This window comes from Nerophis ophidion, linkage group LG20, assembly GCF_033978795.1.
Source record: "Nerophis ophidion isolate RoL-2023_Sa linkage group LG20, RoL_Noph_v1.0, whole genome shotgun sequence".
NCBI lineage: Eukaryota > Metazoa > Chordata > Actinopteri > Syngnathiformes > Syngnathidae > Nerophis > Nerophis ophidion.
In genome coordinates, this window is record NC_084630.1 from 37,726,597 (window position 1) to 37,738,381 (window position 11,785).

The 11,785-nt window shown below is 43.5% G+C and overlaps 1 protein-coding gene and 1 long non-coding RNA gene across 5 annotated transcripts in view; one reads left to right on the top strand and one right to left on the bottom strand.

The window, feature by feature from the left end:
• Positions 1–9,939, top strand: part of smad1 (SMAD family member 1) — a 126,495-nt gene extending 116,556 nt beyond the window's left edge. For all 4 annotated transcript variants that reach the window (XM_061881190.1, XM_061881192.1, XM_061881193.1 and 1 more), the window contains one exon: positions 3,100–9,939. In XM_061881190.1, the coding sequence (XP_061737174.1) occupies positions 3,100–3,243 (144 nt within the window). In that variant the 3' untranslated portion in view covers positions 3,244–9,939. The remainder of the gene's footprint in view (positions 1–3,099) is intronic.
• Positions 1–11,785, bottom strand: part of LOC133539116 (uncharacterized) — a 1,110,877-nt gene that overhangs the window by 520,880 nt on the left and 578,212 nt on the right. The gene's annotated exons all lie outside the window — the stretch shown is intronic.

The following is an 11,785-nucleotide window of genomic DNA, read 5'->3' on the forward strand; positions in this document are numbered from 1 at the left end:
GTTGTGAAGCTTTGACACAGAGCGGTCAAGCGAACATGTTTCTCTACATCAACCAGCAAGTTTTTGGATGGGAAAATTGTGATATTAAGTCGGCTCTTGCCGGAGACTTCAGTAGATTATGGGACCTCCTCCTGTAGCTGTCAAAAAGACAGCTGTGATCTTGGCTCCTCGGCTTCTCTCAGAGACACTGGCGTTCACCGCAGCCATCCGACTTTCAGGTATGTCAGTATAATCTCACTAAAATACTATTAACACAATAAGCAGATAAGGGATTTTCCAGAATTATCCTAGTAAATGTGTCTAATTACATCTGAAACGCAGCCACTGCCGCCACCCGGAGCCGTCACTTTTTCTTTTCTTTTTTTTTAAGTGCCTCACTCCAACTTTCTTCATTCACAAATCTTTTATCCTCGCTTAAATTAATGGGGTAATTGTTGCTTTCTCAGTCCGAATAGCATTTGCTGCTGGTGGCTCACATTATAAACAATGTTCAGATGTGAGGAGCTCCACAACCCGTGACGTCACGCGCACATCGTCTGCTACTTCCGGTACAGGCAAGGCTTTTTTATTAGCGACCAAAAGTTGCGAACTTTATCGTGGATGTTCTCTACTAAATCCTTTCAGCAAAAATATGGCAATATCGCAAAATGACACATAGAATGGACCTGCTATCCCCGTTTAAATAAGAACATCTCATTTCAGTAGGCCTTTAAAGGGGAACCTGAGGGTGTGTTCCAACTATGGTGGGATCACACTCCTCAGCCTTCCCGGTAAGGTTTATTCAGGTGTACTGGAGAGGAGGCTACGCCGGATAGTCCAACCTCGGATTCAGGAGGAACAGTGTGGTTTTGGTCCTGGTCGTGGAACTGTGGACCAGCTCTATACTCTGGGCAGGGTTCTTGAGGGTGCATGGGAGTTTGCCCAACCAGTCTACATGTGCTTTGTGGACTTGGAGAAGGCATTGGACCGTGTCCCTCGGGAAGTCCTGTGGGGAGTGCTCAGAGAGTATGGGGTATCGGACTGTCTGATAGTGGCGGTCCACTCCCTGTATGATCAGTGTCAGAGCTTGGTCCGCATTGCCGGCAGTAAGTCGGACACGTTTCCAGTGAGGGTTGGACTCCACCAAGGCTGTCCTTTGTCAGCCATTCTGTTCATAACTTTTATGGACAGAATTTCTAGGCGCAGTCAAGGCGTTGAGGGGTTCCGGTTTGGTGACCGCAGGATTAGGTCTCTGCTTTTTGCAGATGATGTGGTCCTGATGGCTTCATCTGGCCAGGATCTTCAGCTCTCACTGGATCGGTTCCCAGCTGAGTGTGAAGCGACTGGAATGGGAATCAGCACCTCCAAGTCCGAGTCCATGGTTCTCGCCCGGAAAAGGGTGGAATGCCATCTCCGGGTTGGGGAGGAGACCCTGCCCCAAGTGGAGGAGTTCAAGTACCTCGGAGTCTTGTTCACGAGTGAGGGAAGAGTGGATCGTGAGATCAACAGGCGGATCAGTGCAAAGTCTTCAGTAATGCGGACGTTGTATCGATCCGTTGTGGTGAAGAAGGAGCTGAGCCGGAAGGCAAAGCTCCCAATTTACTGGTCGATCTACGTTCCCATCCTCACCTATGGTCTTGAGCTTTGGGTCATGACCGAAAGGACAAGATCACGGGTACCAGCAGCCAGAATGAGTTTCCTCCACCGGGTGGTGGGTCTCTCCCTTAGAGATAGGGTGAGAAGCTCTGCCATCCGGGAGGAACTCAAAGTAAAGCCGTGCTCCTCCACACGTGGCTCGGTCATCTGGTCAGGATGCCACCCGAACTTTTGGGTTACGTCTGACCCAGGACACGTTGGGAAGACTATGTCTCCTGGCTGGCCCGGGAACGCCTCGGGATCCCCCGGGAAGAGCTACACGAGGTGGCTGGGGAGAGGGAAGTCTGGGGTTCCCTGCTTAGGCTGCTGTCCCCATGACCTGACCTTGATTAAGCGGAAGAAAATGGATGGATGGATGAATGGATGTATTTTTTCCCCCCAAAAAAAACATACAACATGAAAAAAAAATAACAGCAGACGATTGAGTTATTAATAATTGCGACCTGCACCTGGGGATAGGCCCCTCCCACCTCCAAAGACATGCACCTGGGGATAGGCCCCTCCCACCTCCAAAGACATGCACCTGGGGATAGGTTGATTGGCAACACTAAATGGTCCCTAGTGTGTGAATGTTGTCTGTCTATCTGTGTTGGCCCTGTGATGAGGTGGCGACTTGTCCAGGGTGTACGCCGCCTTCCGCTTGATTGTAGTTGACATAGGCACCAGCGCCCCCCGCGACCCCAAAAGGGAATAAGCGGTAGAAAATGGATGGATGGATAATCAGCACCTTAAAGCCATCCAGCAGTAATAAATTTACAAAATACAATTGCTGAAATGATATGTCTAATATTGTCATTCCTGGCAGTCCACCAAAATGTATGGACTCTGGTCTGTCTGCAGCGCAAGCACCGATCCTGGAGACGTGTAATGGCAGTGTTTTTCAACCAATGTGCCGCGGCACACTAGTGTACCGTGAGATATTGCTTGGTATACCCTTGGATATTATGTCATTTCACCTAATTGGTGAAAAGAATATTTTTTTTTAGTGTCTCGACAGACGCTAATTGAGCTGTGTTGACAAAGATTGTTTTATTCATCGGGGCCACTCTTGTTGTCACTTGTCACTCATAGAGTTGCATTGCAAAATCATAAAGAATGAATTGTAATGTGTTTATTTTGTTTAAAGTTCAGCTGGGATTTTTGATTTTCTGCGCGGCATTAATTTGCTGTGCACAGAGGACGCGTGAGCAGTGTGCAATTGTGCAGGCGCGCACCTTAGAGGGAACGTTGAGCGGGAGGCAGCGTGCAGGTAAAAAGGTGTCTAATGCTTACACCAAAAATGAACAAAAGGTGAGTGCCTTTAAGAAAAGGCTTGCCAAGTATGACTGGGAGACGCAACTGCTCTGTAAAGTCATACATTTTGCTTTTTGAAACCGATACCGATCATTTCCGATATTACACTTTAAAGCATTTATCGGCCAAAAATATCGCAGACTTCTCTCATTTTTTCTGTTTCTATCCCAGGGCTGGGGAGCCGAATACCATCGGCAGGATGTGACCAGCACCCCCTGCTGGATCGAGATCCACCTGCACGGACCCCTGCAGTGGTTGGATAAGGTTTTAACGCAGATGGGCTCCCCCCACAACCCCACATCATCCGTCTCCTAGACCCGCCCTCATGGTCGGCCTCTGCGGTTTTTTGGCCCAAGTAGCAAGAAGACCGGTGGCCTGGGCGGGTCCCAGACCAGTTTGTACCTTATTGCCCGTTAGATAACATAACAACGTTAAAAGATGAAAGCACAGGCAGCTGATCTGGGACCTGCAGGGCAAGGTGGGTGGGCTTTCTACTTGAAGGACCTCTGAAGTGGGCACATTTCCAGACTGGGAGAGGAGCAAGCCGAGTGAGCGTGATGCAACTGGAAGATACTTGATCTCTGTGACCAACTGTAATAATCCAACCATCCGCCCAGGTGTCCTCCCTCCACTTTTTGCTCCCTTGGTTCTCCCTCCCATATCCATTTGAAAGAAAACCTGTAACTACCAAAAAAGTACTCTTCGGTTTTGGCCTTTTTTGTAATCAGTCTGTGTCCATGTTTTGGCACCCTCGCACAACAGGTTACGGTACCAAAAAGGTGACGTTGAAACTATTACGGACTAAACCAATCCAGAAAGAGACTTTTCTTCCGTCCGTTGGACCCGATGGTTGTACGGAGCTAGCGAATTGTCGACTACAAAAGGCTCAATAATGCGAGAAACGCACAGAACCTTCCGTCCATAATTGCTTTGCATCATGTTGCAATACCACCACTAAACTGTGGGGGCAGTTTTGTAGCTCGCTACTAAAACTTGTGACCTCCACAAGTTTTTGTTGTCAAAAACTTTTGTGTTGAAATGTATTTTTGTTCCGATCGACGCCGAGTGGATTAATTGTGAAAGGTTTATTCCAACATATATAATTATAAAGGGCGGTGGTGTTTACATTGTTTAAGATGCGCACATCAAGTTTTGTAAGTAAGAGCAGCATTAATGTTAAACTGAGCTGTGCCCAACAAGACTTCCAAAATTGGACAATCTAAATTGAGCTTGAAAACACTTTTATGTTAGATCCACTATGGACTGGACTCTCACTATTATGTTAGATCCACTATGGACTGGACTCTCACTATTATGTTAGATCCACTATGGACTGGACTCTCACTATTATGTTAGATCCACTATGGACTGGACTCTCACTATTATGTTGGATCCACTATGGACTGGACTCTCACTATCATGTTGGATCCACTATGGACTGGACTCTCACTATTATGTTAGATCCACTGTGGACCGGACTCTCACTATCATGTTAGATCCACTATGGACTGGACTCTCACTATTATGTTGGATCCACTATGGACTGGACCCTCACACTATTATGTTAGATCCACTATGGACTGGACTCTCACTATTATGTTAGCTCCACTATGGACTGGACTCTCACACTATTATGTTAGATCCACTATGGACTGGACTCTCACACTATTATGTTAGATCCACTATGGACTGGACCCTCACACTATTATGTTAGATCCACTATGGACTGGACTCTCACTATTATGTTAGATCCACTATGGACTGGACACTCACTATTATGTTAGATCCACTATGGACTGGACTCTCACACTATTATGTTAGATCCACTATGGACTGGACTCTCACACTATTATGTTAGATCCACTATGGACTGGACTCTCACTATTATGTTAGATCCACTATGGACCCGACACTCACTATTATGTTAGATCCACTATGGACTGGACTCTCACACTATTATGTTAGATCCACTATGGACTGGACTCTCACACTATTATGTTAGATCCACTATGGACTGGACTCTCACTATTATGTTGGATCCACTATGGACTGGACTCTCACTATTATGTTAGATCCACTATGGACTGGACTCTCACTATTATGTTAGATCCACTATGGACTGGACTCTCACACTATTATGTTCGATCCACTATGGACTGGACTCTCACTATTATGTTAGATCCACTATGGACTGGACACTCACTATTATGTTAGATCCACTATGGACTGGACTCTCACACTATTATGTTAGATCCACTATGGACTGGACTCTCACTATTATGTTAGATCCACTATGGACTGGACACTCACTATTATGTTAGATCCACTATGGACTGGACTCTCACACTATTATGTTAGATCCACTATGGACTGGACTCTCACACTATTATGTTAGATCCACTATGGACTGGACTCTCACTATTATGTTAGCTCCACTATGGACTGGACTCTCACACTATTATGTTAGATCCACTATGGACTGGACTCTCACACTATTATGTTAGATCCACTATGGACTGGACTCTCACACTATTATGTTAGATCCACTATGGACTGGACTCTCACACTATTATGTTAGATCCACTATGGACTGGACTCTCACACTATTATGTTAGATCCACTATGGACTGGACTCTCACACTATTATGTTAGATCCACTATGGACTGGACCCTCACACTATTATGTTAGATCCACTATGGACTGGACTCTCACTATTATGTTAGATCCACTATGGACTGGACTCTCACACTATTATGTTAGATCCACTATGGACTGGACTCTCACACTATTATGTTAGATCCACTATGGACTGGACCCTCACACTATTATGTTAGATCCACTATGGACTGGACTCTCACACTATTATGTTAGATCCACTATGGACTGGACTCTCACACTATTATGTTAGATCCACTATGGACTGGACTCTCACACTATTATGTTAGATCCACTATGGACTGGACCCTCACACTATTATGTTAGATCCACTATGGACTGGACTCTCACTATTATGTTAGATCCACTATGGACTGGACTCTCACACTATTATGTTAGATCCACTATGGACTGGACTCTCACACTATTATGTTGGATCCACTATGGACTGGACTCACACTATTATGTTAGATCCACTATGGACTGGGCTCTCACTATTATGTTAGCTCCACTATGGACTGGACTCTCACACTATTATGTTAGATCCACTATGGACTGGACTCTCACACTATTATGTTAGATCCACTATGGACTGGACTCTCACACTATTATGTTAGATCCACTATGGACTGGACTCTCACTATTATGTTAGATCCACTATGGACTGGACTCTCACACTATTATGTTAGATCCACTATGGACTGGACTCTCACACTATTATGTTAGATCCACTATGGACTGGACTCTCACTATTATGTTAGATCCACTATGGACTGGACTCTCACACTATTATGTTAGATCCACTATGGACTGGACTCTCACTATTATGTTGGATCCACTATGGACTGGACTCTCACTATTATGTTAGATCCACTATGGACTGGACTCTCACTATTATGTTAGATCCACTATGGACTGGACTCTCACACTATTATGTTCGATCCACTATGGACTGGACTCTCACTATTATGTTAGAGCCACTATGGACTGGACTCTCACACTATTATGTTGAGGTTTTCCTTGCCCTGATGTGGGATCTGAACCGAGGATGTCGTTGTGGCTTGTGCAGCCCTTTGAGACATTTGTGATTTAGGGCTATATAAGTAAACATTGATTGATTTAAGTCCTTTAACACCATTTACACAGCGACAGTACGATAGAGGATTTGTGGGACTAATAAAGTCAATCCTACCATATCTTAAATGGCCCTATCTGTTGCGTTTTACCTGACACATGAAACGTGACGAATTGAGGTAGTGCACTATCCACTTTAGCCGCCAGATGGCAGTAGACTATAGGGCGCACCGGATTAAAAGGCGCACTGCCGATGAGCGGGTCTATTCAGGTCTTTTTTTTAAATACAAAATGCACACCAGACTGACTATAAGGCACATTAGAGGAGTCATATTATGATTTTATTCTAAATGTAAAAGACTTCCTTGTGGTCTACATAACATGTGATGGTGGTTCTTTGGTCAAAATGTTGCATAGATGATGTTTTACACATCATCGTTAAGCCGCTTTCTGACAGTCTCGTTTTGTGGGCGGTCTTGTTTACGTGCCTCCACTTCGACAGCGTCTTCTCCCCGTCATCTTTGTTGTAGCGGTGTAGCGTGCAAGGACGGCAGTGGAAGAAGTGTCAAAAGATGGCGCTAACTGTTTTAATGACATTCAGACTTTACTTCAATCAATAAAGGAGCAGCATCTCCTCATATGTGGCTCACTAGTGCAACAATGTGTCCCCTGAAAAACCGTCCGACCGGATCTCTCTAATAACTAAAATTCCTTGGGTGAATAATGTAAACTCGCTACACCGGTAGTTTTTTAGCGCTTCCATAGCAAGATATAAGTAAGAACTTTAGGCTAATTTATATTAAAATTGGCAACAGCGGAGGATGAATGTTACATAACAAGAATGTAGAGAAAACGAAGAAGCTTTTAGACTACAGTGGCGGACACGCGCAAATCTTAAGGACTTATGCAGATCCCAAATACACATCAGCAGGTACCAGAAGCTAAGAAAAGTTTATTTTGCATAATATTGTGAAACAAAATGCCAAATAATGTCTGCTAATGGGTGGCATTTTTCGGTCCTTTCACACCCATCATATTAATACTTGTATCTCCGACTACAGGAGCCGTAATGGCCGACAATCAATCAAGCGGCGCGGCTTCAAAGTTGTACTAAAACATTTTGACAGATTTTTGAGCGCTGTGTCTAAAGTTCTTTATTTTTAATTGAATGTTTAAACTTTTGGTGTTGTTTACCGGCGTCATATTGCAGTTTACACGTATCTCTTATGTGTGACTGCCATCTACAGGTCACACTTATTACACCATGCACCAAATTAAATAGCTTTAAGGTCGGTAAGCACAACCGGAATTATGCCGTACATTAGGCGCACCGGGTTATATGGCGCAGTATCGATTTTAGAGAAAATGAAAGGATTTTAGGTGCGCCTTATAGTCCAAAAAATACAGTGTTTTAAAATGTGTTTTGTTTTGTGGCAATTCCTACTTTTACCAGGTTCTATGTAGAGTGACGCTGTCAGGTTTAAACACGGATGACATCTATTAAACAGGACAAGAAGCAAAGAATCAAACAGAGACAGAATTCAATTTAGCTCAGTGAGGAGAAACGTGCACATCTGTACCCCTGTACAGTGTCATCACGCCTCCTTATTTTATTTGGACCTCCCCCTGACCACATGGCAACAGCTTCTTCCAAAGGGAGGGGGGTCGTAAATAGCCGTCGCTTTTGATTACAAAACAGTTCAAAAGAAAAGGTCGGTTGCAAAAAGAGGTCGTAAAAGAGATCAAAAAGCGGTGTTTGTGGCAATTTCATCCTTTACCACAGCGTCAGGTTCTATGTAGAGTGGCGCTGTCAGGTTCAAACACGGATGACATCTATCAAACAGGACAAGAAGCAAAGAATCAAACAGAGACAGAATTCAATTTGGCTCAGTGAGGAGAAACGTGTCCATCTGTACCCCTGTACAGTGTCATCACGCACTGCCAAAAGATTGCACGCCTCTTTCTTTTATTTGGACCTTCCCCTGACCACATGGCAACAGCTGCTTCCAAGGGGAGGGGGTCATAACCCGCCGTCGCCTTTGATTACAAAACAGTTCAAAAGAAAAGGTCGTTTGCAAAAAGAGGGCGTAAAAGAGTCCAAAAGAGTGGTGTTTGTGGCAATTCCATCTTTTACCACAGCGTCAGGTTCTATGTAGAGTGGCGCTGTCAGGTTCAAACACGGATGACATCTATCAAACAGGACAAGAAGCAAAGAATCAAACAGAGACAGAATTCAATTTAGCTCAGTGAGGAGAAACGTGCACATCTGTACCCCTGTACAGTGTCATCACGCCTCCTTATTTTATATGGACCTCCCCCTGACCACATGGCAACAGCTGCTTCCAAGGGGAGGAGGTCGTAAATAGCCCTCACCTTTGATTACAAAACAGTTCAAAAGAAAAGAGGGCGTAAAAGAGTCCAAAAGAGTGGTGTTTGTGGCAATTCCATCTTTTACCACAGCGTCAGTTCAAACAGTTCAAAAGAAAAGGTTGGTTCCAAAAAGAGGTCGTAAGAGAGTTCAAAAAAGCGGGGCCTGGAAGGGAGTCAGGCCCTGCTACCTCTCAGCTTCATAGTCCTTGGGTCACGACAATATCTCTCTGTTGATTACAATGCATGAAAGAAACAGAACACCTTCATGTTGCTTCCCATCCTACACAGGGGAGTTTGAAAAGCTTTTTGATCTTCTCGCCGGGAACTCATTTCAACACAAAGTTTTTGTGATAACTTAGATGAAATTATTCCAACAGCGCTCTTCATCATTTTCAGCAGACTGCATTGCAAAGTGATTGATGGTCCCACGCGAGATCCACCCAGGAATGGGACCGTGGGATTCCTTTCCCTTTCCCTGTTGAACGTCCCAAACCGTCACAATTCCAGCTGACTGGAGTTGCAGTCTACTCGTGACATGTAAGAGAGAAAGTAATACTCCCAAATAGAAAATGACATTTAGGGGGGAATTTTAATTTTTGGCACTGCACGTTAAAAAGGGCATTTCCTCCTCCCCTGGATGTTTAAATGTTGTTAAGTATCACATGTTACACTTGTGTTTTTCCGTTGAACTTTCGAGTTCAAATAGCGTTGATGGGTGTGGTTAGAATACTGTATGTGCTGTGCTGGGTAGAATGGTGGCGGTGTAGTGCTACACGTAGCTGGACACAGCCCTGCATGTATTTATCAAAATTACACCCGCACTGACTGAGCGAGACTTGGTTGTTTTATTAACTGTTACTGGAAAATGTCCAGCATAATAATTAAAAATAAATCTGTCCAAACAAGTGTTACCAATAGCCCATCAGTATCATTTTTAAAAAAATAAAGTATGTTGATATTAATTTTGTGTACGCCTTACTTGCTGTTACCATAATACTCTTTACATTCTTTTTGTATTTTTCATCATTTGTCTGCACTTTCACACGTTGCCTGTTTTTTTTTTTTTTTTTTTTTTGCATCAATGTTTTTCCTAAAAAAAAATAAATAAAAAAAAGTTCAGTTTCAGCTCAGTCAAACTACCAGAAATGCAGTTTTATTCCGTGAATATCAAAACTCTCCTGGAGGATTTAAATAAATTTGTTTTAGTACTTGCAGTCTTGTGTTTTTTTTTTTTTTCAAAAAGTCCTGCGTATCCATGCTTTTAATTACGGGCCACACCCGAGTTATGAAAAAAAAAAAAGCAATGGCACATCCAAAAATGTGTGTTTATGTATCTTGATGGACTCTTCTCGTTTGGTGTGTGCTTGTGAGCCTCCCCACATACAAACCCCGTTTCCATATGAGTTGGGAAATTATGTTAGATGTAAATATAAACGGAATACAATGATTCGCAAATCCTTTTCAACCCATATTCAGTTGAATATGCTACAAAGACAACATATTTGATGTTCAAACTCATAAACTTTATTTTTTTTTGCAAATAATAATGAACTTAGAATTTCATGGCTGCAACACGTGCCAAAGTAGTTGGGAAAGGGCATGTTCACCACTGTGTTACATCACCTTTTCTTTAAACAACACTCAATAAACGTTTGGGAACTGAGGAAACTAATTGTTGAAGCTTTGAAAGTGGAATTCTCTCCCAGTCTTGTTTTATGTAGAGCTTTAGACCTTCAACAGTCCGGGGTCTCCGCTGTCGTATTTTACGCTTCATAATGCGCCACACATTTTCCATGGGAGACAGGTCTGGACTGCGGGCGGGCCAGGAAAGTACCCGCACTCTTTTTTGCCCCAAAAGGGACAAGCGGTAGAAAATGGATGGAATATGATAAGATAAAATGTACAAAAAAGGGCTAACTAAATCACAAAAAAAAATTGAATAAGGATATGATTTTAAGGGCTTTTGTACTTTTAATCATTTTCCAAGATTTAATTGATCATTTTAAACCATGAAAGGCCTACTGAAAGCCACTACTAGCGACCACGCAGTCTGATAGTTTATATATCAATGATGAAATATTAACATTGCAACACATGCCAATACGGCCGCTTTAGTTTACTAAATTGCAATTTTAAATTTCCCGCGAAGTGTCCTGTTGAAAACGTCGCAGAATGATGACGCGTGTTTGTGACGTTATTGGTTGGAGCGGACATGTTCTCCCAGCACCGATCACGGCTAAAAGTCATAACAACTTGATAACATAACGCATAATTCCACAGTATTCTGGACATCTGTTTTGCTGAATCTTTTGCAATTTGTTCAATTAATAATGGAGACGTCAAAGAAGAAAGATGTAGGTGGGTAGCGGTGTATTGCGGCCGCCTTTAGCCACACAAACACAGCCGGTGTTTCCTTTTTAACATCCCTGAAGGTGAAGCTCTACTATGGAACAGAGCGGTCAAGCGAACATGGGGCGGTATAGCTCGGTTGGTAGAGCGGCCGTGCCAGCAACTTGAGGGTTGCAGGTTTGAGCCCCGCTTCCGCCATCCTAGTCCCTGCCGTTGTGTCCTTGGGCAAGACACTTTACCCACCTGCTCCCAGTGCCACCCATACTGGTTTAAATGTAACTTTCATATTGGGTTTCACTATGTAAAGCGCTTTGAGTCACTAGAGAAAAAGCGCTATACAAGTGTAATTCACTTCACTTCACACTTCTTGACGGCATGTCAATCAGCAGGTTTCGGTGAGAAAATTGT